General features: G+C 45.9%; 1 protein-coding gene and 1 long non-coding RNA gene across 6 annotated transcripts in view; one reads left to right on the top strand and one right to left on the bottom strand.

Moving 5' to 3' along the window:
• The window catches only part of LOC306660663, a 781,776-nt gene that overhangs the window by 675,374 nt on the left and 80,087 nt on the right, over nucleotides 1-26,315 (top strand). The gene's annotated exons all lie outside the window — the stretch shown is intronic.
• On the bottom strand, nucleotides 16,172-22,375 carry LOC306661452 (uncharacterized protein). 5 transcript variants are annotated; one of them, XM_079140459.1, is made up of 5 exons: nucleotides 22,119-22,375; nucleotides 21,512-21,718; nucleotides 19,226-20,875; nucleotides 18,979-19,057; nucleotides 16,172-18,577 (listed from the first exon to the last, which is right to left on the bottom strand). In XM_079140459.1, the coding sequence occupies exons 4-5, from the start codon at nucleotides 19,031-19,033 to the stop codon at nucleotides 18,438-18,440; spliced, it is 195 nt and encodes a 64-aa protein (XP_078996585.1). In that variant the 5' UTR covers nucleotides 19,034-19,057; nucleotides 19,226-20,875; nucleotides 21,512-21,718; nucleotides 22,119-22,375; the 3' UTR covers nucleotides 16,172-18,437. The 5 variants fall into 5 exon arrangements, with proteins under 5 accessions (XP_078996585.1, XP_078996584.1, XP_078996581.1 ...); XM_079140458.1 differs by lacking the exon at nucleotides 19,226-20,875 and having other exon boundaries at nucleotides 22,119-22,374; XM_079140455.1 differs by lacking the exon at nucleotides 19,226-20,875 and having other exon boundaries at nucleotides 21,402-21,718; nucleotides 22,119-22,372.

The following is a 26,315-nucleotide window of genomic DNA, read 5'->3' as shown; positions in this document are numbered from 1 at the left end:
CCTCAGGGCAGGCCCCGGTGTTCTGAGTCCACACAGCTCTCCTCGCCACTACTTCCCTGGGCAGCCGCCGGAGCCCCAGTGGTGGCTCCGAGTCCCAGCGCTGTGCTGAGCGGCCTCCTCTCCGATGCTCCCAGTTGTCCGAGTTCACTGCTCCAGCGGGGGGAGGGGCGTCTCGCTGGCAGCTCTACTTCACAAAGTTCCCTGCGTTCCGGGCCTACTGTCCCATCCGGGACGCCTCCCCAACAGGAGAGAGTCACCCGGCTGCTTTGAGTTGGTCCCAAGTGTCTCAATATCTCCTCTTTTGAATCCTGAGTCCTGGAGCAACATGAAATGCCGCCAGCCTCTAGGCCGCCATCTTGAAACCTCTCGGATTATGACTTTTCATTCTGTACAGTTTTTAGATTTTGAATGTTTTATAAAGAGTAATTGTGCCTTATTTACTTATATAACTGAAAAATTAAGCAACCTAGTATTTATTATTGAAATTAATAAAATGTCAGAAGGATTAAACAAATTTAAGTGTAATATATGATAACTACTAAAATGCAAAAAAAAAATATGTAAATTCACATTATCAGTAAAGGTGTGTAAAATCTTCCCTGCAATAGTGAATTTGTAACACTTTTCCTTGGCCATATTTATTTTCTTAAACATTTTGAGGGAACTTTGTTAAATGATCACAAATTTAAAGCTGTTGTAGTTTTCTGATTGAGATGCTTATCATGACGCATTAGCCCTCTTTGAACTTCATAAGGTTTTCAATCTTTGGTATCTTTTTGTCAGCAGAAAATCGAACTACATTGGCTTTCTTTGAGTGCTGGTGTCTAGATCTATTCCTTTACTTTCAACGTTTCCAAGCTCGTAAACTTTGTATATCTCTTAAATAGTGCATAGATGGAATGAGTCTTTTATGCAGTCTGATAATCTCCATCTTTTAATTGCCAGGTTTGTCTGTTTCCAAGTACTGTGAATACTAGCATGTAGGGACTTGTTTTTAACTTCTAGTTAATTGTCCTCCTTTTTCTATGCTTAAAAAAAAAAAAACAACTTTTATGCCTTTGTAAATGGAGGTCTTGTTTCTTTCTTGCATTCTTATCCCATTTCCTCCCTCTCCTGGTTTTGAATTTAGATTTTTTAGAGGTTGTGCTTAAAATTCCACCAAAAGAACTTAAGAGTATCTGAATTTAACACATTAGCCTCCTCCCTAGTCAAGAGGGACCTGAGAGCACCAGCTGGGATCATGCCTCCTAACAACACAATTCCTGCTTTATATTTAGCACTCTTTTTAGTCACTAGAAATTATCATTCCCCATCATCATACGAACGGCATCGCTACCAATTTGCACACTCAACTTACTTTTGGTCTCACCTGTGGGTTGTGGGTATGTCTGTCTTGGTTTTCTTTAGCTTGCCACCACTTTCTTCCAGGATGATCTCTCATACAGCACCATGATTCTCAAGTATCTGAGGCCATGGAGGGTTCTCCGGGTCCTGTTAGGGGTCGTTAAGTCAAAACTCTTTCAATAATAACACTAAGATGGAATTTTCCTCTTATACTCTCTTTATCTCACACGTGTACAACTGAGTTTTCCAGAGGCAAGAGACAATGCGGACTTGCAGCAGATTAGACACAAAGTCAAGTATAAGAATCCAGTTCTCATTAATTTCCAGGACATACAAACTCAAAAAACTTAACGCCAAAAAAAAAAAAAAAAAACCCACAAATAATCCAATCAATAAGTGGGCAAAGAAACTGAACAGACACTTCGGAGAAGAAAAATGATTGGTCAACAAATACATGAAAAAATGTTCAACATCATTAGCAATTAGAGAAATTCAAATTAAGTCACTGAGATTCCATCTCACTCCAGTCAGAATGGTAATCAAGAATAAAAGCAACAAATGTTGGCAAGGATGTGGGGAAAAGTTACACTCGTACATTGCTGGTGGGACTGCAAATTGGTACAATCACTATGGAAAGCAGGATGGAGATTCCTTGGAAAACTTGGAATGGAACAACCATTCGACCCACTTTATCCCACTCCTCAGTATTTACCCAAAGAACTTAAAATCAGCATACTACAGTGACACAGCCACATCAATGTTTATAGCAGCTCAATGCACAATAGCTAAACTACAGAACCAACCTAGGTGTCCTTCAGCAGATGAATGAATAAAGAAAATGTGGCATATATACACAGAGGAATAGTAGCCATAAAGAAGAATGAAATTATGGTATTTGCTGAGAAATAGAACTAGAGATTATCATGCTAATTGAAATAAGCCAATCCCCCAAAATCAAAGGCCAAATGTTTTCTCCGATATGCGGATGCTAACTCACAGTATGGGGGAGGTAAGGAGGAATAGAAATACTTAGGAATAGACAAAGGAGAATGAAGGGGGGGTGGGGCAATGGGAATAGGAAAGATAAGAGAATGAACTGGACATACTATCCTATGTGCGTACATGATTACACAACCAACGTAACTCCACATCATACACAACCAGAAGAATGAGTATACTCCATACTTGTATAATGTGTCAAAATAATTCTATTGTTATGTATAACTAATAAGAACAAATAAAAAATAAAAACAAAACAAGAAAACACATAAAAACAATAAGTGTTTTCTAATGGATACAAAATTCATATATATGAATACCATCTCAGTTTTGCTCAAGGATGTGTACATTTAATAACATCAAAATAAAATTCATAACAATGTTAGATAAAGAAGCATTGATTTTTATCTTTTATTTCTGTCTTTTCTCAAGCCTTAAAATGAATATATATACTTTAGTCAACTAAGAGTAAACTCAGGGAAACAAAAAGAAAATATAACTTGTTATTTAAAGTATTTTAATAAAGTGGATGGAAATTAAAAAAAAAAAAAGAAAAAGAAAAAAAAATGAATCCAGCTCTCTGTCAATAAGCCAGCAAACAAGGGAGTTTACAAAAATGAAAGCACCACCTTCTCAACAATTATTACTTTTTAAAAATGCAGTTGTTTTTCATAAAACAACTTTTATCTAAAACTATAATAGGTTCATTATTATTTTGAATAATATAAATATTTTTGACATTTGTTTTCAATTATGATAAGCATTAACAGTAAACATTGACAGAACCAAAGGGAGAAACGGGCAGCAACACAATAATGAGAAGGGAATGGAAAGCCCCCTGTACACGGCGGACAGCTCATCTGGACAGAAAGTCCACGAGCCAACACTGCAGTTCAAACGCACCTGACAGACAGAACATTCCAGCAAATAGCAGCAAGATTCACAGTCCTCTCAAGCATGAGTGGCTCATCCTTCAGGATAGATCCCCTGTCCAGTCACTAAACAAGTCTTAACAAGGTCAGAAAGACTGAACTCAGAACCACTATCTGCTCTGACCATAATGGGATGAAACCAGACAACAATAACAGAAGGTAGGAGAAAGGAAAGATGCACACACGTGGAAGTTCAACAGCACACTCTTCAACAGTTGGTGGGTCAAAGACGGAAAAAAGAAAAAGGAAATTAGAAAGCACTTGGGGGCGGGGGACACACAAAAATGAAGACAAAGCCAGCCGAAGCTTCAAGGGTGGTCACCTTAGTGAAGGCCCACAATACCCCAGTGACGCCTATTCTTGCTGTTGTTTTGGTTATTGTGCTCGCCTTATAACCTCACTTGGAGTATGTCATGCTTTGCGGAGATTTTCTGTCTCTCAGTTATCTCGAATGGGGTCCTAGTTCCTTCCTGAAGCATTCTGACAGCTGCTTTGAGGTCCACGTCAAGGACGCCACCCAAGACTGAGACACCTCAGTGCTGGCCTCTGACTGATGTCTTGCCGGGCCCGCTGGATAGCAAGAACTCGAGCCACTGTCAGGCCAGGGTTGCCTCTGAGATGTGTGCCCTCCTCCCTGCGGACTCTGCTGACCCCAGGGGCTACATCTGAGCGCTCCTTTTCCAGGAGAGCTCTGTCGTTCTCTTCTGAGCGCACGGTCCTTCCCATTCCAGTGGATTCCTGCCTCCCTGCCTGTCTGCATTAGGCCTTTTTATTCCTTGCTTCTGTTTCCTGCATTCGGTCTTCTCATTTCTTCTCTCTCATACTTTCCATCTTTTCCTTTCTCTGCTTGGATTTGCAGAGCTTCTTCAGCCCCACCAGGCAGTTCTCTCTGGCAGTGTGGAACCCACTGGTTTCTAACGGGCAGCTGAACTTCTGATTCACAGTTGCATCTGTCATTTGTATTTGTTCACATATTTCTGATCATTTTCATCCCTTCTTGAGGATTTCCCATTGTGTTAGTCAGCTTTTTTGCTGCTGTGACTAAATGATCTGCAGCATACTTATAGAGGAGAAAAGGTTTATTTGAGGGCTCATAATCTCAGAGGTCCTCATCCATAGAAGGCGGACTCCATTCCTCAGGTCTCCAGGTGAGGCAGAACATCATGGTGGAAGAGTGTGGCAGAGGGAAGCAGCTCACATCATCAGGAAGGCGGGGAGGGAAATAAGGAGAGAGGGAAAGAGTGTCTCCACTCTCCAGGTACAAAACACATCCCAAAGTCATGCCCTGATTCCAATCTCCTCTACCACACCCGCCTCCTCAGTTACCACTCAGTTAATCCCATCAGGGGATTGAATCACATTTGGATTAAGACTCATACAACCTGATCATTTCTCTGAACCTTCCTGCACTGTCTCCTGTGTGAGCTTTTGGGGGACACCTCACATCCAAACCATAACACCCATTTTGGAGGTTTTGTATTTTACGAATGTAAGCATTTCATACGTAATTACTTTCTATTTAGTACTCTTTAATTTCTAAGCTTTTCTGTTCTGATGAGATCTAAATCTCATGTCCTTCCCATTGACTCTCATTTATGGTGATTCGTTTCTCTGGTCATCTTTGAAGGATAAATCACTTTTCGTTGATCTTTATCTGACAAAATCCACATTCCAAAACTGAGGATGACTGTTTTTCAGCAATCTGGAGGATGCTGGCAATCGGTGATGCTGTGAGTCTTCAGTTCAGACTAGCTGACCTTTGTGTCTGGTGCTGGCTTTCCTCATTTCCACAGGCCAAGTCTCTTGATCATTCCCCCAGTTGGCTCCAGTTGACCCTAGTTCCATGCCGCCCTGCCTGGGGGATGTCACGCTCTGAGCAGGTTCACTGTTGACACCTCCCCTACCTGGGGGTTCTCCACGGGTCCTGCAGGCTGCCAGAAATCATCACTTAGCAGACCCCCAGAGGTCTCAAAGCAGGTGGTCCCCAGCACTAGGCTGACTCAACGGCCTGTCTGTGGCCAAGACCTTGGGCATGTTTTATCCAAGGTGCTTTAGTTAATTATTTTAATGATCTTAAGAGGGACCAGGGTGTGTAAGGCAATTAAAAAGAGTGAGCCTGCATCCAAATTACTCAGCAAGTAAGTATTGCAGCTCTAATTAAAGTTTAGTTCAAAGTCGAAACTGTGTTTTCCTCTACTTAACACACTGCACTGGAGAGTCAGGCCTCCAGCTCAGTCCCTAACGGTCCCAGGATCTGTGTAAGTCCCTCCACTTGTCTGCACTTCAGGTTCCCCAGCTGTAACATGCTTGTGGTTATGCAAAGGAACGAATAAAACAATAAATGTGAAGAAATGAAGACCAGTGAAATGTGTTTATGATCATCTGAGTATAGTTCAGTGGGCAATGTCAAATAGGTTGTAGCTTCATTTCCCTGGAAAAACTGCTATCAAGGATTTTTGTGTCTGTTTTTGTCTAAGGATTGAACTGCAAGTCTAAGGTGCCAATAAAAATGTAGATGGGGCCTGGAGTGGTGGCAGACGCCTATAATCCCAGTGGCTCAGGAGGCTGAGGCCGGAGGATCACAAGTTCAAAACCAGCCTCAGCAACAGCAAGGCACTAAGCAACTCAGTGAGACCCTGTCTCTAAACAGAATACAAAATAGGGCTAGGGATGTGGCCCAGTGGGTGAATGCCCCTGAATTCAATCCCTGGTACCCCCCAGCAAAAGAAAAAGAAAACGTCAATGGGAACTGATTTCTGGACTCATCAGCTGGAATACAGAAAGCTAAAAATTGTCATAATTCCTTTCTTTTCATTCTTTCCAGACTTTCTATTTATTTTCCTCATACAGATGAGCAAATGATGATCAATTTGATAGACTCTAAAAAAGAGGGCTCTGTGCTCCAGTTATTATCTTTAATGATGGTTTTGAAGCATCTAGAATCACTGCTTCATTATTTTGATATACTTTAATACAAAATAATTTTCCCAGCTCTATACGATTCTCAGATATATTTATGTTTTAATGAAATTGCCTTAGTTATTTGGGGAAAATTAAATGATATACTCTTATATTTAAGGCAAAGGAATATGCTGTTCCAAAGTAATTTACATTTTTATATTTGCCTTTGTCAAATCACTTATAAGCAGCATAAGTACCATCTGCTTTCATCCCCTGCCCACCACCCCAACGCCAGCATAGGATGAGGGTCTTAACCTCCTTTTAGTACCCAGGCCTGTTAGCAATGCTGCAGCCAGAGTAACCGGTCAAATAACTGCATGGATCTGGTATCAATTACTGAGCGTACAGGTATGTTTTAATCAAAAACTCTTCACAGCAAGACCATTATCACAGTGAGTGAGGAGAATCCATCTGCAGAAGCAGCTCACTCACGGTATACGTGGCAGATGGCACAGACCCACACAGGTCACCCTGTCTTCCTGAACGGTATCAGTGGTGAAGCTGAAACCCATATTTCCAAGACATCTTTTGTGTATCAACTATGATAAACTCTTCTTTGTTGTTCTTGTATCAGGAATTGAACTCAGGGATGCTTTATCACAGAGCTACATCCTCAGCCCCTTTTATTTTTTATCTTGAGACAGGGCCTTGCTAAGTTACTTAGAGCCTTGCTAAGCTGGTGAGACCGGCCTCGAATTTGCAATCCTCCTGCCTCTGCCTCCCGAGTCTCTGGGATGACAGGTGTGCACCACCGTGCCCAAGTATGCTACAACATGCTCAAGGAAATGCACTCACTGCAGGCACAGACCACAGGCCGCAGAAGACGGGCGAGACTTGAGAATCACTCGCCAGAGCCGCAACAGAGGGCCCCAAAATCTCCCAGGACACCAGCCAGAGACAGTGGTCCAGTGCAGGCAGGGCTGTTTCTGTCAAATAGTCTTGATTAGTTTAACATTTCTCTTTTTATAAGAAGAGAAAACAAAGACTTTTATTCTAGGCAGATTATGTAACAGACAAGGCAAAACATCTTGTATATAACCTCTTAGTAAGAAAAGATCAATAAGCCAAGAAAGCTTTGTCCTTCCAAGAGAAAGAAGAATGAATGTTAGCTTTGGGTGAGTACATTATTGAGTTCATTTCTTTTTAAATGTCAGATGAGTACTTCCAATCCCAGGAGCTAGCCACATACAGTTTCTTTCCACAGACCTTCTGTGGCTTACCGTTTCTGTTACTTCTGTTGTACTCTTTTTGGTTTTCATAATAGTCAGCAATCTCATTCTAAGACAGAATCCCTCTTTCCTTAATGAAGACATTCACCTGGTGAGCGTACTTCCTTTTTAAATAACACATACTACTTTCTTTGTACATTGTTCACGTGCAATTGTGTTCTTTCATCCCTATTTCCAATGGTTTTAGTCACATTTATTAATTACAACTTTCAACTTTCAGCAACTTTAATTTCTAGTGAAGATGAAGAAGCACATGATTTTGCAACTTTTATAAGTCATTTTTTCTCAGAGGATAATTTTTTATGTAGCAGAGGACATGCTTACCAGCAGAACCGAATATCTTTAGTTCTTCTTTATTAAGAAGTCAAAAGTAGATCAGCTTTAACTTATACATAGCAATTAGTGATTTAGGTGAGGACCGTCTCTTATGCAACCAGGTGCTCAAACCTATCCTTACTAGCAATGGGCTGGGCTGCTGTTACGTGTCCCTTGCTATGGGATCAGCTGGGAAAGATGTCACCTGTTTATGTTGTGTTCTTGTCGAGAAGATTGAACCTGGGCCTGCTCATGATGCAATGTTCAGACATGTCCTGATGGTCAGATATTCTACAAGGAAAGAGGCCTCGATCCCTTTTGAAAAGGAAGTGAGAGGTACTGCTCTGGAGGCAGCAGGAAAAGGCATGTTTAGGCTTTGACTACATCCTAGGGTTTTTTTTGTTTTTGTTTTTGTTTTTGTTTTTTTTAACTAGGATTGAACCCAGGGTCATTAAACCACTGAGCCACATCCCCAGTCCTTTTTATATTTAATTTGAGACAGGGTCTCACTGAGTTGCTCAGGGCCTTGCTAACTTGCTGGGGCTAGCCTTAAACTTGTGATCCTCCTGTCTCAACCTCCCTCCTGCCTCAGTCTCCCAAACCATTGGGATTACAGGCATGTGCCACAGCACCCAGCCCCATAGGTTCTTTTAAAAGACAAAAGGCAAAAGATGTGTTGGAACACTTGGGGAAGTCTGAATGCTGGATTGTGTATTATGAAATGTTACTGGATCATCATTACATCAGTGATTATGTAAAGAAGGTTCCAGTCAGCACCCATGAGACTTATGGACAGTTTACATTCAAGAGATCATGAAAACACAGGGCAGGGCAGGGCAGTGGTGTGTGTCCAGGTAAAGAGGCATGGCTGCTCCTCCTATGCGTCTTCAGCTTCTCTGTTGGTTTAACATTTTTCAAACATAAAGCTGGGGAAATAAAAAGAGGATGGCTTGTGTTAGCTTGTGTTAGCAGGCATGAGGACACATTTTAGGGCTATAGGTCCTCAAACACAGGTGGCACTTTCACAAGAAGAAGCAGCTAGCAGAGACCAGCAGAAAGTGCAGAAGGAATATGGCCCGTGGGGCCCCTGCGGTGTCCTTTCTCCTCAGACAGCCCTAGAGAGAGGCCTCCTACTGAATGAAGCCAAGTGAAACTCTGAGACAGTTCAGGAGAGCAGACACGGGGATAAATTGTGGGGTTGAAGCTACGAGAGGGAAGAGAACCCAGATGTGGGGATTCCTGTGAAGAGGACAAGGTGACATCACTGAGATGGAGTCCCAGGCCTGGAGGGGAGTCTCAGGGAGGAACAGGATCAGCAAGGTGGCAGGCCTCACCCCCGGAAGGCCCTTTGTCAAGAAAGCCCTGGAAGATGCGGCCCCTGGTGGAGAGCGGGCAAAGGAGCTAAGAGGGACTCAGAGGCAGAGGGGTCTATCCCTGACACACCACAGGAGGCAGGAAACGAGAGGGAGGAGACAGCAGCTTGGAAGGCAAAAGCCCAGGTGCCTCTGGGTAGCACATCTCTCCCAGTCAGCCCCACTGTGACACCTTCCTGTCTCCCCAGCCCCACTGTGACACCCTCCTGTCTCCCCAGCCCCACTGTGACACCCTCCCATCCACCCTCCTGTCTCCCCAGCCCCACTGTGACACCCTCCCCATCCACCCTCCTGTCTCCCCAGCCCCACTGTGACACCCTCCCCATCCACTCTCCTGTCTCCCCAGCCCCACTGTGACACCCTCCCATCCACCCTCCTGTCTCCCCAGCCCCACTGTGACACCCTCCCCATCCACCCTCCTGTCTCCCCAGCCCCCACTGTGACACCCTCCCATCCACCCTCCTGTCTCCCCAGCCCCACTGTGACACCCTCCCCATCCACCCTCCTGTCTCCCCAGCCCCACTGTGACACCCTCCCCATCCACCCTCCTGTCTCCCCAGCCCCACTGTGACACCCTCCCCATCCACCCTCCTGTCTCCCCAGCCCCACTGTGACACCCTCCCCATCCACCCTCCTGTCTCCCCAGCCCCACTGTGACACCCTCCCCATCCACCCTCCTGTCTCCCCAGCCCCACTGTGACACCCTCCCCATCCACCCTCCTGTCTCCCCAGCCCCACTGTGACACCCTCCCCATCCACCCTCCTGTCTCCCCAGCCCCACTGTGACACCCTCCCCATCCACCCTCCTGTCTCCCCAGCCCCACTGTGACACCCTCCCCATCCACCCTCCTGTCTCCCCAGTCCCCACTGTGACACCCTCCCCATCCACCCTCCTGTCTCCCCAGCCCCACTGTGACACCCTCCCCATCCACCCTCCTGTCTCCCCAGCCCCACTGTGACACCCTCCCCATCCACCCTCCTGTCTCCCCAGCCCCACTGTGACACCCTCCCCATCCACCCTCCTGTCTCCCCAGCCCCACTGTGACACCCTCCCCATCCACCCTCCTGTCTCCCCAGTCCCACTGTGACACCCCTCCCCATCCACCCTCCTGTCTCCCCAGCCCCACTGTGACACCCTCCCCATCCACCCTCCTGTCTCCCCAGCCCCACTGTGACACCCTCCCCATCCACCCTCCTGTCTCCCCAGCCCCACTGTGACACCCTCCCCATCCACCCTCCTGTCTCCCCAGCCCACTGTGACACCCTCCCCATCCACCCTCCTGTCTCCCCAGCCCCACTGTGACACCCTCCCCATCCACCCTCCTGTCTCCCCAGCCCCACTGTGACACCCTCCCCATCCACCCTCCTGTCTCCCCAGCCCCACTGTGACACCCTCCCCATCCACCCTCCTGTCTCCCCAGCCCCACTGTGACACCCTCCCCATCCACCCTCCTGTCTCCCCAGCCCCACTGTGACACCCTCCCCATCCACCCTCCTGTCTCCCCAGCCCCACTGTGACACCCTCCCCATCCACCCTCCTGTCTCCCCAGCCCCACTGTGACACCCTCCCCATCCACCCTCCTGTCTCCCCAGCCCCACTGTGACACCCTCCCATCCACTCTCCTGTCTCCCCAGCCCCACTGTGACACCCTCCCATCCACTCTCCTGTCTCCCCAGCCCCACTGTGACACCCTCCCATCCACCCTCCTGTCTCCCCAGCCCCACTGTGACACCCTCCCCATCCACCCTCCTGTCTCCCCAGCCCCACTGTGACACCCTCCCATCCACTCTCCTGTCTCCCCAGCCCCACTGTGACACCCTCCCCATCCACCCTCCTGTCTCCCCAGCCCCACTGTGACACCCTCCCATCCACTCTCCTGTCTCCCCAGCCCCACTGTGACACCCTCCCCATCCACCCTCCTGTCTCCCCAACCCCACTGTGACACCCTCCCCATCCACCCTCCTGTCTCCCCAGCCCCACTGTGACACCCTCCCATCCACTCTCCTGTCTCCCCAGCCCCACTGTGACACCCTCCCCATCCACCCTCCTGTCTCCCCAACCCCACTGTGACACCCTCCCATCCACTCTCCTGTCTCCCCAGCCCCACTGTGACACCCTCCCATCCACCCTCCTGTCTCCCCAGCCCTCACTGTGACACCCTCCCCATCCACTCTCCTGTCTCCCCAGCCCCACTGTGACACCCTCCCATCCACCCTCCTGTCTCCCCAGCCCCACTGTGACACCCTCCCATCCACCCTCCTGTCTCCCCAGCCCCACTGTGACACCCTCCCCATCCACTCTCCTGTCTCCCCAGCCCCACTGTGACACCCTCCCCCACACCCGTCCGCTCGCTCTCCTGCCTCCAGGGTGGTTTTCCCTGAGGTGTGAAGGTGCAACTTTCAGGAGCCCCTGGGTACCACCCCTCACTGTGTCCCACCCCTGACTTTGGTATCCACTGCTGGACTCTTTCTTCTCCCAACTGAGTTAAGTCCAGTAGTTCCAGTGAGAAGATCTCACTCTGGCAGAGCAGATACTCTCCCTCCAATGTCCTCAGTGCCTGCACTGGCCAGGCTGGTCTGACCATTACAGTCCAGCACCTTGGGAGGTCTGCCATACAGGACTTGGCTTCTACATCTGCCTGCACGTCAGCTCACGTTCCCAGGCAGCAACAGGATCTCACCTGCAGTTGTGTTCCCCCACACTGATCTCATGCTCAGTCCCCACTGGGAAAATCAACTAGCCCTGGTCTGTACAGTGTGAGAAGACCCCAGTGTGACAAAGGGTAACACTTCTCCAAGAACCACTGAGCTCCAGAGAGATCCTGTGAGAGACCAGGCCCTGCGGAGGCACTGGTTTGGGCTGACAGCTCCTGGACATGCAGGGACCACACTGCATTCAGGTTTTCTCTGATGCAGCAGGAAACTTTTGTTAGTCCTGAAATTCCATTTGGAGATGCTGAAACCTGGGAGGTGAGCTCTCCTTTAGAAAGTAGAGGAGTCTAAAGCTTTAGCCATTGTGTGGTGGAGGAAACTCGAGATCCCAGAGAAGGGAAGACTTGCTAATGCCACACAGCTGACGAAAGGCAGCCTCCTGGGTGGAACTCAGACCCTGCTGGTTATGGCTGAAATTGAACCAAAGGGACCTCGAGACCTTACCACCTGTTCTCAAGGGCACGGGGAAAACTCAGGGCAGAACCACACCATCTGATATTCAGAGTGGGTCTGAGATACCAAGTGCCATCACCTGAATCTGACTCCTAACACAAAACTTCTAGTTTTCTGACTCAGGGCAAATTCTTCAACATCGTTCAGTTTCTCTTTTCTGCCTGTAAAATGGAAGCTCAGAGTAGGAACAGCCACACTGAGACCATGAAAGGACTAAGGGAGCATTCTTCAAATGTTATCCAAATGTTTTTTAATACTATGGCTGTTTGGAGAGCCATCAGACTGTGGAGTTTAAAAATGTGTGTTCTGTGAAGGAATTTGTAGACAAGGTGGACTGTGTGGTTTCACCTGTGGAACAGGTAAAATTAATCTGTGCTGACCAAGGTCAGAACAGAGGTTATTTTTGAGGGGAGGGGTTGACTGGCGTAGGCTAGAGGATGTGTGTGTGTGTGTGTGTGTGTGTGTGTGTGTGGTACAGGGGATGGAACTCAGGGCCTTGTTCCCTTAAAGCTCATGCTCTACCACTTAGCTCTATCCCTAGCCTGGGGCAAAGGCGAAGGGAAGCCTTTGGAAATGCTTTAAAGCTCTTTCTTAAACTGTGTGCTTGCTTGAATATGCATCTGCAAAAGTTATCAAGTTGTTGAAGCTTCGTGCATTTGATTGTCCCTATCTCAATGCAAAGAAAGTAATACAATTTTGAAAAATACTGCCTTCTCCAGGAATTGTACTGCCTGGGATCAAATCCGGGCCAGTGCTTCCTAGCCCACCTTCCAATATTTAGTTTCCCACCCTGTGATTTTTCCAGGAATAAACTGGGAATAACAGCATCTACCACACATGTGGGTGGCAAGGTCTCTTGACATACCCATTCCAGGTCTCAGGAAAGCATCTTTCCTCTAGAAAACAACTGTCACGGTCCAGGGGTTTTTAAACGAGGATTATGATTTTTTTGCATTTTGGACAATCCCAAGGCTGCTCATTGCCCTGCAAACAGCCCACCTGTGGCTGAGTGACTCCTGCAGGAGACTCAGTTACTACCTGGTGAACTTCTCCTGGCAACTCAGGGGCAGAGTCTCGAGTGATCAGAGCCACTTCCTTCGAGACTCACCTCCGTGTTTCCTCTGTACCAATGTGTATTTAAGTCACAGCAAGCTTGGAGGGTTTGATTTTTTTAACTTGATGCAAAAGTGTTTATCCACAGATCGCTTTTCATTAATAGAAACAAAAGAAAATATAAAATGATTCTTAATATTCACATAAAGCTTTGGAATTTATCAGGTTCTTCCTCACATCTTATCAGGCCCTTCCAGAACACTCTGAGAGTCAGCATAAGTGGTTACTCCACCCCTGACTTATGCACGTCACAGCCAAGGTTGAGAGGGGACGTTCGCCCATGGACACAGGAAGACACCAGCTCAGTGGACAAGAAGCCTCACTCTTTAGCTACCTGCACACTCTGCCAGTGGTGGGAATGTAGAATAGTAGCTGCTTTGGAGAACAGGAGGAGGATTCCGCAAAATGACTAGTCATGCAATGGTTTGATCCAGCGGTCACATCCTCTGAGGATATGTTTCACCAAAGTGAAAGTCTCCAAGACAGGAATGGATATTTATACACCCATGATCATAGCAATGTTGTGCACAGTTTCCAAGATGCACACATACGTGCACACACACACACACACACACACACACACACACACACACTGGAATGTTATTCAAGCATTAAATTCAAAAAAGGTTGCAAACACATTTGCTGGTCAGATTGGCACCCTGAAATGGGGTGAACACAGGAGAGCTGGGCCCAGGAGACCTTAGAGCCTTACTGAATTTTTTCGGAGGAGGGAATGAGGCCACTCTTCCCTCCTACATTCTGCCTGTCTTGGCTCAAACACCCTCCAGACCCAGGGCCCTTCTGGAGGCTGGAACGCAGCCCGGCTGCCCTCAGTCCTGAAGCTTCCATTCCTCACATTCCCTCGCTTCCCTTGTCCCTATTTATTCATTAGCACAAGGCCTGCACGCTGCCTTACAAGCAGCTGAACGCTTTTGAAGACGGTTTCTTCCTTCCATTGCAGTTTCAGAATAGAAAACATACCTTCTAATTTATCTTTGCTTCAGTATTTCCCCACTCCTTGACGACTCACCTCATGGGACCTTGTTTTCATTTGTGAGGACTTGGATAGGGACTTGGATAGGAACTTGGATAGGGCTGCCGGATAAAGTACAAAATGCCCAGTTACGTTTGCTTAGATGAGCAATGGATTCTTAGTGTCATAAATGTGATGAACACGCTCCTCTCGGAATGGCCCAGGAGGGGGCAGCACCCTCTCTAGCCGTAGTCACTCAGGGCTGCGGCCCCTCCCGCTGCTGCAGGGACCAGAAACTCAGGGATGCAGGGTGCAGTAGAGCGGCCAGGGCTTCCCCAAAGGATCTAACAGGGGAGAAAGCCATCCCTGTGAGAGCACTGGACTCTTCCATTTTCACGACTGGATACTGCATTTCCTCCTCGTCAGAAAGGGCAGAGGTGATGTAGCTGTGACAGCAAAGAGCTGAGCGTGTCGAAGGCCTGGAGTCTGTCCTTCCACCCTGAGACTCCCTGCTGGCACTCCTTGCTGAACTGGAGTACCGGCACCGTGTGCCTCTCGTTTCTGGGGATCATCTTGCTACTTTCTTTCAACCCATCCCACTGATCCATCTCACCCAGGTGAGTTCTGGAACAGTTATATGTCATTTCTGGGGACCTATTTAAAATGTACCTTCCTTGGGTACAGTGTGACTCCAAGTCCATCGGAGGGTCCTCTTTCCTGCCCCTCCCCATACCTCCTGATGGATGCAGAGATCTACCACACCCCTCTGCCCTGAGCCCAGGGGACTACCCTGAGTCGGAAGCAGCAAGCTCCTTAATGGCCTCCCAACAGAGCCCGGTGATGTGGGGCACCTCTGACACCTCCACTTCTGGCCCTATTTCTCCTGAGTTGATCCCTGAGATTGACTGAGTATTCCATTTAGGCAAGAGGGGTGTAGGAGCCAAGCAGCTCTCGAGAATATAGAGGGCACCAGACACCAAAGGTGTCTTTGAGGCTAAGTGCATGGTGGGTGTGGGCTTCTGTGCGACGTTCATGATCTCCATGTGGACGGGAAGTGGTTAGGAGTGTCAACCTGGGGACACCTGTTTCTTGGGACAGAAGCAGAGCAATCCTGTGCTGGGAGGCAGGTCCCCATATCACTCCTCCAGGTCCTCCCTTTTCTGTCCTCCAGATAAAGACAGTTGGGGGTCCATGCGAGGAAACGGACTTCCTCACATGTGCTCCGGTCAGATCAAGGCCATTAAATACACAACAAGAGTGGACATCCATGCGCCAGAGGCAGACCTGCTGGCCTCTACTGTCTTGAAGACTTCCTTGTTATAGCTCTGGGACTCCCGGCTCGGCTGCTGGGCCTCTCCACATGGGTTGCTGGAAGCCAGTGGAGGGAGCCCCTGAGTCATCTTTGATGTGTGGAAGAATTTCTTGTAGAGCTTCCTGCGTGACTGAGAATTCATTGTGCCCCAGTATGTTGCGGGATCTGGGGAACACAGCAACAGATTTGAAAACTGGCACCTTGGGGGTAGGACTGCTGTGAATTGTTTTAAGCAACTGACTCTGAGACTAAATATGTAGGTAAATATTACAGAAGGACCAGAGTTTGTTCATAACTTCTTGTTAGTGAGTAGAGTTAAAAAAAAAAAAAAACAAGCACTTGAGAAAATGTATGTGTTAAAAAGCTTGATTTAGCCATTTCACAATGAGTGCATGTCCAAATATGTTGTTCACCATCAATATGTACAATTTTTATTTGTCAATGAAAATCAATAAGTGCAGAAATAAAAGGTGGGGATAACAGTGCTATCAAATGAAGGCCAAGTGGGACTGAATAGGATCTTAGATCAGCGTGTTCTAAAATCTGCCTCTTTGTTTCAGGGTATCCAATGGTTCCCAGGGATGCCAAGATCAAACATGGCTTGAGGTTCGGATTGCCCACACAAGCCAGTTAGGTACTGGAAAGTGATTCTCACTCAAGTATGAGCCCTTGAGGCCCTCCCTGGACATTCTGTCACAGACCCCTCAATACTTCACACCCCTCTCCTTGATACTCTTCTTCAAATCTAGCACTTAAACATGTAGCGTTCTAAATGTTACTTATTGCTATTTTTATTGTTGATCTTCCTACAAGAAAATAAGCACCACGACTATAGGAATTCTTTGTAAGTGTTCTGTTTGAGCCTCAGTCAATGTTTCTTTCAAAATGAAAGAGTGAAGGTTGACGCGATCAGTAAGTCGTCTCTAGGAGGTAAAGCAGTGTGGGAGCCCCTTGGCACTGTCACTGAGCTGATTCCGTCTGGAAAGGTCAACATGGAGGTGACAGCATTCCCGCACCAAATGCACACTTGGGCTCGTCCCTTCCTCCCCTCCCTCCTAGGGCTAGCTCTGCTATTACCAGGCAGACTCTTTGTTCTTGAAAGGAAGGGAGGGAATAGAAGCATGGGCAGGGCCAAGGTCTTTCCAAAGAATCAGGATGGAGTAAATCAGTGGATGGGGAAAGCAGTATACCAGAAAGGAAAGAAGGTTTTAACTTCATGGTGAAGAACTCCAAAAGGAGCCACCGAGTTACTTTTAAATTACTAATTGGCTCCAAACTCTTCTGTAAAAGCAGATCCTTTCCTAATGGAGGATAAACCCTTTTGACAGGACACGATGTGAATGAACATCACAGGTACAGAAAACAATCAACACTCCTGTGACCATCCCTGTAGACAGACTCCCTGAGAAGTCCTTGTTTGCGTCTGTGGTTATCATTACAAACACAGTCCTGAAGCTAATCACCAGTGTTAGCACAAAAAGACCCAGCCAGATGCAAACTCCAAGAATCAGTCAAAAGCCTTATTCAGGATTGCAGTCCTGGTTCTGAAAGACCCACTTTTCTGGTGGAAAATGAGCCCTGAACAAAGAAAGGGGCTGGGCTTATAAAGGTTATCCTGAGAGGTGGTCTAGTGAGCATGTCAGTTTTCTTGGGCTCTCAGGAATTTGGGGTCTGTTCTCTCCATCAGTGAACGTTCAGTGTGACTGCTCAGGAATTTGGACTTTTGGGTCAGAGGTCTGTGTTCCACATCTGGAGAGGATCTACTCGGCGGGGGGATCACTACCTCCCATGGACTGTCACTGTAGATATGATGAGAGACCTCCCCCAGCCTACACCAGCGTCTGGAAAACATCTGTCTTGGGAGATGAAGGCTTTCTCACTCCCTTTTCTCAGGCCTCATTACCTGGGGAATTTTTCATTTTCCATATCTATTAGGCAGCACATTCATCTGCACACCTGTACTGGATGCTCTCTCCTTGTGCATCGACCGGGCCCCAAGGTACAGATGCTCCTGTTGGTAGTCATTGTGATGCCAGCCAAGCTTTTTCTTTTCCATGTAGTTGCTTTCATTTGGGCAGAAGGCTAATGTGTCCTCCGCCCAGTTCCCTGAGCTCCCTGCAGTACTTCCCAGCTCCACGTCTACCCCACAGCCTTGCACTATAAATCACATGCCTGGGTGAGCTCTCTCCCTCACCAGAGGCAGGACATGATGCTGGTAATGGAGGGAGACTTGCTCAGGATACCAAGGCTGATTCTCCCGCAGGGCCTTCCTCCTCCAATTCTGGCACCCGGGCCCCGTGGCACTGCACTCCCAAGGCTGGTCCCTCCTCCTTAGCACCATGTGCACTATAGCGCTGATCCCAGCCAGCCTCTGTCCTCAGACCTCCTCACGCACAGGACTGAATGCTTTCTCCCTGCCTCCCTTCAATGCAGGTGGAGCATCAGAGAACAGCTGACAGGAGTCTTAGGTTTGGGTCTTTCATTTATTAACTTTGTGATTTTGACATGTTATCTAAGCTGACTGAGTATGGATTACTACACCTGTGAAATGGTGTTAATAGACCCAAATGGTTTTAGGATTAAACATGTTATGAGAATAAAAATGTTTGGTAGACTTTCAAACACAGTATAAATTGAATTCTTGCAATTTTCTCCCTTCCGCCACCCCTTCAGAGCTACACTGTGGAAACCTGGCCAGGCCTCCTGGGCTGGGCGCCCCCATCAGCTTCTCCTTATTTTGCAGCAAACGGTAAAAGCTCGGCAGGGTCCCCTGAAGGGCTCACAGTTTGGTGATCCCCGCTTCAGGCAGATTCCACCCCGAAGGTAGCAGGGTCTTTCAAAATTGAGTGCCCTGGTGAGGCCTGCAAGGAAAAGACATTCGCATGAAGCCGCAATAAACTCGAGGTCAGGGCTGTGGATAGAGCAGCAGGAGGCTCTGGCCGGGCGGCACACCACCTCGTCCAGGTTATTTGGGGAAAGGGAAGGAAGAGAAGATAACCACCTAAGGACATGTTCGTGTCAGTCACAGCAGCCAGTTACCAAGGGAATTTGTTAAACATTTTTGTAGCACTTTTCCTGTTTTCTTTTTCTCTTAGATAGTTGGGGATCAAACCCAGGACCACGAGCTAACATGTCCAATAAGTGATTTTGGGGTGTAGTGGTGACCTCTGCACAGCTCCCTAGTGCTTTGCTTTCCAACAGTTGTTGACTGGGAAAGAAAAAGCAAACTGATGATAAGGAAGGGCAGGGAGTTGGTATTTACCGGGCAGTTCCTGGAGGACAGCACAGAGCGCCAAGAGGAAAAGGTAGCGTCTCATTGTTAGAATTGGGCTTCCAAAGACCTAGTGGCAAGAGTCAAGAGCACAGAGTTAGACATCAGGTCTCTGCCAGAGGCAGTCATGGCGGCCCAAGGAGTGGGCAGAGGTCAGCTCTTCCTCACAAGGGTCTGTGCCAGGCACTGCCCTGCCCTCTATCCTGCCTGCCTGATCTCGAGGCAGAAGCCCCAGCACCTGAAGGCCAGGGGCAGGTCCAGAGCCAAGCTGTTTGCACAGGAGAGTAAGAGCAGCCCCACAGGTGAGGAGATAATTAGATAAGGATCCAAGGCAAGCTGTTCGGATATTTCAGGGATCCTTCAAAGGAAGATCCAGAATGGTTTGGAACTATTTATAACCTTTCCAGATAACCTGTGTTAAAGAAAAAAAAAAAAAGAGTTTATGTTGGTTAAGAAAGAGTGGGAAAATGTGCCCAGTTATTTCTAGAGTTTGAATCAGACCATTTGTCTGCACTTAAATCTATTACTTTCTTGATTTAAAAAGAAAAATTACAAAATTCAAAATAGAGAAATTTAAAAAATAAAAGATACAAAGATTCTCATAGTTTCTCTCTTCAATTATAGCCCCTATTTATAAGTCTGCAATTTTTGACCTTTTCCTTCCCTAATGAAATCATGTAAATATTTGTGTGAATTTAAATTTATAATTGTACTTCATAACTAGCTTCATCATGTTTTTTCCCACTTAAATGTCTTCTTGGAAATTCTTTGCACACTTGTTTAAATATATCTGCCTAATGGACACATACAATACACATGGACCTTTAGAAATTCATGCAACTATATCACATGTTACAAATTGCTAGAAATGAAATGTTGCTAGTTTAATATGTAAGTTCTCAGATATGTTGCCAATTGCCCATGTCGGAAACTGCCTTACCTCTTTATGAAAATGTCTTTGCCCATCAATATTCTCAGCAATACTGATTAGCAGCAACTGTTTTAAGCTTTGTCCATCAGATGTGGCTAGCGCTATTCCTGTTTGCCTTATCATACCTTTTAAAATTATTTCTGAGATTTTTTTTTTTTAATGTTTGTTGGTTATTTGTCTTGTGTAGTCCATTTTCCTATGGGATCCCTCATCTTGTTGATTTCTAAGAACCCCACACGCACTTCAGGCTGTTAATTGTTTATCATGTGTGTCACAGAAATGGCTCTCAGGGTGCTTTTACTGTGTGCCTGCTGGTCCAGCAGCTGAGATCCATGGCTCAGTGCTGCCTCCTCACGCTGCTCATGTCTGATGTCCCTGAAAGACACTAGTTTTGTTTGTGGTTTACCTCGCAGTGCCTGCACCCCTGGGCAGCTTTGTTCATAGTGTGCTCGGCCCTGGGCTGGACACGCTCTGAAAGCCCATGACAGACCTGCATTCCAGTGATGACCTGAGAGGTCCTTCCTGCCCCTCCAGACCCAAATTCCTGAGCCTACAGAAATGCCCTGTGGTCACCTCTCAACTCTGCCTACGGTGCCTCAGGGAGAAGGCCTGTGTCTGGATTCAGATCTTAGGAAACAAAGTCTGCGTTCTTTGAGAAATAAAACCAGACAGGTTTCTGAGGAATTGCCATCAGGCTTCTTTGATGTGTGGGTAGAGTAGGGCATTCCGGAGAGAACGGGCAGGATGTTCCCACACTCATTGCCCACAGTGTCTTCAAACAGCAGCCCAGCATGCCCCGTACCAAACAAACTGAGGTCTTGCTGGGTCACAGTGGGCTCCGTCCACCTCTGCTCCTGTCCTGCATCAGCCTAACTAAGGCCGCTCCCAGCAGGTCTTCTCAGACTCCACGGCCACCTTCAATGATTCAGTCCCATGAAAGAACTTCTGGATTACTTTCTGAAGTTAAAATTAATGTTATTGTTTTGTTAACATTAAATTGAAATTGCAGGTTTTGTTTGATTAAAAAAAAAATGATGAGCTTTCCTAAAACATGTTTTTCTCTTATTTTAATACAGTCTTTTGGTGTCCTTCAATAAGCTTCTTCATATAGACCCAGAACATTTTTGTGACTTTATTGCTAGTTATCCCTACTTATTGTATTTTACATTTTCTCTTTTTGAGTCACATTCTTTCATTACATCACATACTTGGCTTATCTTCTTTTTTAACATAAAGCTATGGATTTTGTACTCTAATTTTTGTCACTATTCCCCAGGTTGAACTCTTATGGATGCTGATTATTTTGTGGTCACTTCTTAACAGTTTTTCAATCATAAAATCATAAAATTATCATTTTGCCTCCTCATCTAATTGTACTGACAATGAGGAGAACCTTGCCGGATCATCTCACCCAACCTATTCACTTTACAGTTGAGAAAACTACGGCCCAGGAGAAAAGTCAAAGTAACATCACCCAGCAGACCTGAGGGAAGCTTCTTGAACTTCCAGAACTTCTCTTACCACAACATAAGAATTGCCTTACTTCTCCATTTTCTCCTTTTTTGTTTCTCTCATTTCTCTCACGTCACGTACCAACTTTCTTAATATCCAAAAGCCAAACACGATAATTCACTTTTTCTGAAAAAACAGATGTTTCAGTTTTTTTTCGATGTGTATGATTTCTTCCGCAAAAGGGTTTGATTTTTCTTCCAGAACTTGATGAAGAACTTCAACTCATGCGTGAAGCATAGGTTGTAGCTTCAGCTCTGATGTTCGTGGAGATAAGGAGTGAGACTGTACCTGGGGAAGAAGGCGAGAGGACTTTAAGGACAGCACCAAGAGCCAGTGCCTCTGTGACCCTTGGCCTGCGCCCGCCCCTGGAAGTGTCCCACAGGGGGGTGGTTCCTTCAAGTCCGGATTTCCATTTGGTGAGTCAGAGCCAGAGAAAAGTCTACTTAGCATCTGGGAACACTGAGGAGCACTGCTATTTGTATCCCTGAGAGAAATCTCTGAGAATTCGAGAGAAGTGAGAAAAATTAACGGAAACACAATGATGATTGGCATTTTAAGGAAAGAACAATAAAGGAAAAGGAAGATGGGGGAGGATGTGGAAGAGGTGAGACTTCATGAGCATCTCTTGCAACATTCCCCAGGGCCCCTGGAGATGCCCGCTGCAGAGCAGACCTGTGAGTAAACACACCTGTGCCGCGTGACGCCCGTGGTGGCTTCAGTTAGTCCTCAGCGCAACCTTCAGGGGAAGGTTCTAGGAGGACTCTACTCTGGAGATGAGGCAGCAGGGCCACAAGGCGTCAAGCGGAATGGGACTCAGATTCAACCAAAGCTGTTCTCGTAACCCCACAGAGGGTCGCTTCCTGTGGCCACGACTCTTCCACAGAAATGGGTCCCAGCACCTGGAGAACATGAAGCGGAGAAGTAAGCGTCAGTGCTGTAGGATTTGGAGCACCTCGGCTGGTTCTGCTCTGCCTCTGCTTAGAGCTGCGTGTGTCCGAGGGCAGGGAAGTGAGGTTTGAGTGGGAAAGAGAGCTCTCCTCCATTCAAAAGGATCTTCTGCCGAAGGACACAGCCACGATCAGTCGCTGATCTAGAATGCAGGACCCAGCCCCAAACCCTCCTTGGGCTGCAAACTGCAGTGTCCACGTGCCCCTCCCTCCAGTGGGCAGCCAGGCAGCTTGCTCAGCTTCTTCTTCATTCCTGAGTGGCTTGTTCTGCAGGTGCCAGTGACGGCCTGACCATGTCTGACCGCGCTGGTGCCAGTGAACCTGAGAAACCACTGAATCGGCAATTTCCAGACCAGGAGCCTGTGCCCCGGTCCCCAGAAAGTGTGTTCCTTCCTGAAGCAAGCTTGGCTGAGGAGCAGATGTCTGAGGGGACAAGAGCCCTGTAAAACGCTGGAGGACATGTGTTTCTAGGAAGAACACGAGGAAGCTAGTTTTCTGCTCCAAGTGCTGAGCAGGCACAGGGCTGGGTGGAGCGGGGCAGTGCATGGACAGTGGCCATGCCCCCGGCCAAGACTGCGGGGAAAGCCCAGGCCCACTCTCACGTGACAAGTGACAGTAGGAAAAGCAGGCCTCGAGAGCCGGGTGATGTGCAGAGGATGAGAGGGATGGGAAGAAACTTCTGAAGTCCTGCAGATTCAGTGAAGCTGAGACGGCCAAGAAATGGGAAATGGGAAACAGTCTGCAAAATGCACAAAGCAAGGAGAGCTGGTCCTTAAAAAGTGTCTGGGGCAGACAGACACTGAAGCAAGGTCCTGGGGCATGAAGGAGCTGAGGGGGAGGGCGACGTGCGAGAGCGGAATTCTGCTGGTGCAGGCAGTGCCGGGGGCAGAATCAGGGCCCACCTGGTAAAAATGCGTTTGGGATAACCAGATGCATTGATCTTAAGTGGAAACCACAAAACCGTCTTGGGTATTCTTCAGAAGTGTTGCCCTCCGTGTTCATTGCAGCACTGTTCAAATGTGGAATAACCTGGCTGCCATCGGTGGATAAGTGATTAGGAAAATATGCTCTCAATACACAATGGAATGTTATTCAACCATGAACAAGTGAAATCCTGACGTTTGCAGCCAAGTGGGTGGAAGTGGATGACCTCTTGTCAAGTGACATGAGCCAGACACAGGAAGGCCTGTACACACATTCTCTCTCGAGTGGCTTTAGACGTGGAATGGTGATTCTGGAGGCTGAGAAGGGCAGGAAGCTGGGGCGTAGAGAGAGGTTGGACAGCTCTCCTGCTCTACGCAAAGTGGGGTGACTGCCGTTCACGATCACCTGCTACGTGTTTTACAGACGACCGGAGGAGATGAGCACAAAGGCTCAGACACACAGAAATGATGAGGAGACAGAAATGCTATTGACTGATTATTCATTATATGCTGTACACTTGTATTGAAATTGCACACTGTACCCCAGGAACCTGGACAATTATTACGTGATAATCAAAAATTAAAATGCAAAAGGGGTTTCTTAAAAGGGAATATCCTAATATTCCTCCATTTCACTTTATTTATTTATTTATTTATTTATTTATTTATTTATTTATTTGGTACTGGGGATTGAACTCAGGGGCACTCAACCACTGAGCCACATTCCCCAGTTCTTTTTTTTATATTTTATTACAGATGGGATCTTATTGAATTGCTTAGGGCTTCACTAAATTGCTGAGGCTGGCTTTGAACCTGCGATCCTCCTGCCTCAGCCTCCTAAGTCACTGAGGTTACAGGCTTGTGCCCTCATGCCCGGCTTAATTTTGCATTTTTTAAAGCAACTTTTGTTTATTTTTTAAAAGATAAAAGATAAACATGGCTGATCTGCACTAATCATAACATTTTGAAAAAATAAAACAACATTCAACATTTCTAGTCTATAAATAAAGAATACCCTGTTTTACTTATTCTTTTAACCAAAGGTAAAGTTGGAAATGAGAAAAAAAAACGGATAATTCATATGAATTTAAAGAATTAGACATGGTATTTGATTCTGAGAAAATAAAGACAAATGGAAAAAAACAGCTATAGCAATGAACTTAGTAAAGAATAACATTTAAAGGTTTGTGCTTAAGCTCTCCATGCTTGTCTTGACGAACTACAACATGTTTCAAGTCCTTAAGAACAGCAGTCAAATTTTGGACAATCCAAAAAAATCTCAATTTAAGAATCTGTTGTATTGTTATAAATAAATGCAAGACAATGGTGTAAGTGAAGCCCAAGAACATTCCAATGACTATGGCATCCTAGCCAACTTGCATTGGCTTACATTTCACTATCAAATGTGTTTCCCCCATTGCCGGTGTGAATCACTCCCTCAGATTCAAGGGTCAGGAAGACTGCTGGGTGACAAGGTGTGCCTGCTGGCCCATCTTACTCAGCACAACTGCAGCGCTAAGCACCTCTGTCTGTAATTAAAATAGCAAAACAAGCTCAGTGCACACACCCTCGTGTTACGAACACAGCATGTCAGAATCGCAAATGCTAGAAATAAAGACAAGTGATGGCTTGAAGGGCAAGAGAGTTTATTTTAAAAAAACTGTACCACACCGACCATGATGACCAGCATACACATGATAATGGCAGTTTTCTTGGGTGTCAACATTGCAGTGTTTTTGTATACTGCAGGACCAAGAACGTTAGAATAAAGATCTTAGATGAAAATGGACACTAATAATGCTAGTATTCTAACCCACAGAATTAATTCAAACCCCCTATGAAGCAGGGACATAATGTTATCTAGTTATGAAGAACAAAAGTTCTCTTAGCCAAGTAGACAGCATGAACTTATACTCTCTTATACTTTAAGCTTTAGTTTTTATAATTTAAACTGGCTAAAGCACAATCATACAAAGATAATTTCCATGCTACCATTGCACAAGTTTAGTGATTTTACTTAGAAATTTTTTAAAAAATCAACCCATCATCAAAATAAAGAGGCAAATATATGTGACTTTCAAATCATTTGAAAAGCATAGTGCTTATTTGTCCAATACAGACTCAAATGCTTTAATTATAACTTCCAAACTTTTGCAATAACATTAATTTATATATGTATAAACATACACATATATACATAATTAATTTTTATATATGTATAAACATATGTACATATGTATGGGTTTTGTTTATAAGAACTATATTTCTCAATCAACAAGAGAAAGTTACTCTTTATAGAACAACATATTTGGTGGCATTTCCACATATCTATAGTAGACAAAGTCACATGATGTTAAATCTAGCTCTAAGTATTCTAAGGTACAAAATTTTGACCAAAGATCAAAATTATGGTAATCTGATCTTTAAAATCAAACCCATATGAGACTACTTTTAAGAGAATAAATGTGTTCTTGAATAACTATTCCAATAACTTTCTTCTTATGCCTCTCTGAAAACTGAACTTTTTTTAATCGTATGACTCACCACTATTTCACACTGATGTCTTTACGACCATGTTACCATTTCAGTAGCGGGATTTCTGAGGCAGTGTTAAGTTTGATTTTATAAAAACAGTAGATACTTTAACTGTTCAGTGACAGTTTTTAAATCAGTAAAATCAAGAATCACATTATTTAGCTCAGCAACTATAAAAACATTTGAGATTTTGGCATTTCCAACCAGAATCTGTATGTGCTTTTTAAATTAAGCTGCTTTCAGATCTTTTTGGTATTTATCAGTCATTTGTATTTCCTTTATAATAAAATGCATTTAAAATAGTTTTTAAGGTTAAATGTCTAGGGGCAGAGACTTTAATCAATACCTTTTTTCAGCATAGTATAAATCAGTAAATTTTTTCCTTCAGTATGGGAATAGCAGAAATTATTTCTGGTCCCTCCTTAGATCAACCAATACCACTTTTAACATGTATAACACTGAAATTTACAGACATCCCTG

Source organism: Sciurus vulgaris, assembly GCF_902686455.1.
Source record: "Sciurus vulgaris genome assembly, chromosome: 5".
NCBI classification, from domain to species: domain Eukaryota; kingdom Metazoa; phylum Chordata; class Mammalia; order Rodentia; family Sciuridae; genus Sciurus; species Sciurus vulgaris.
This window is presented reverse-complemented; position numbering and strand designations above follow the sequence as displayed.

Bases quoted from the DNA above. Each gene is read 5' to 3' on its own strand.
- LOC306661452 (XM_079140459.1), bottom strand. From the start codon at position 19,033: ATGAGACGCTACCTTTTCCTCTTGGCGCTCTGTGCTGTCCTCCAGGAA. The intron at 18,578-18,978 runs GTAAATACCAAC...TTTTCCTTGCAG, and splicing joins TGTCCTCCAGGAACTGCCCG to GCCTCACCAGGGCACTCAAT.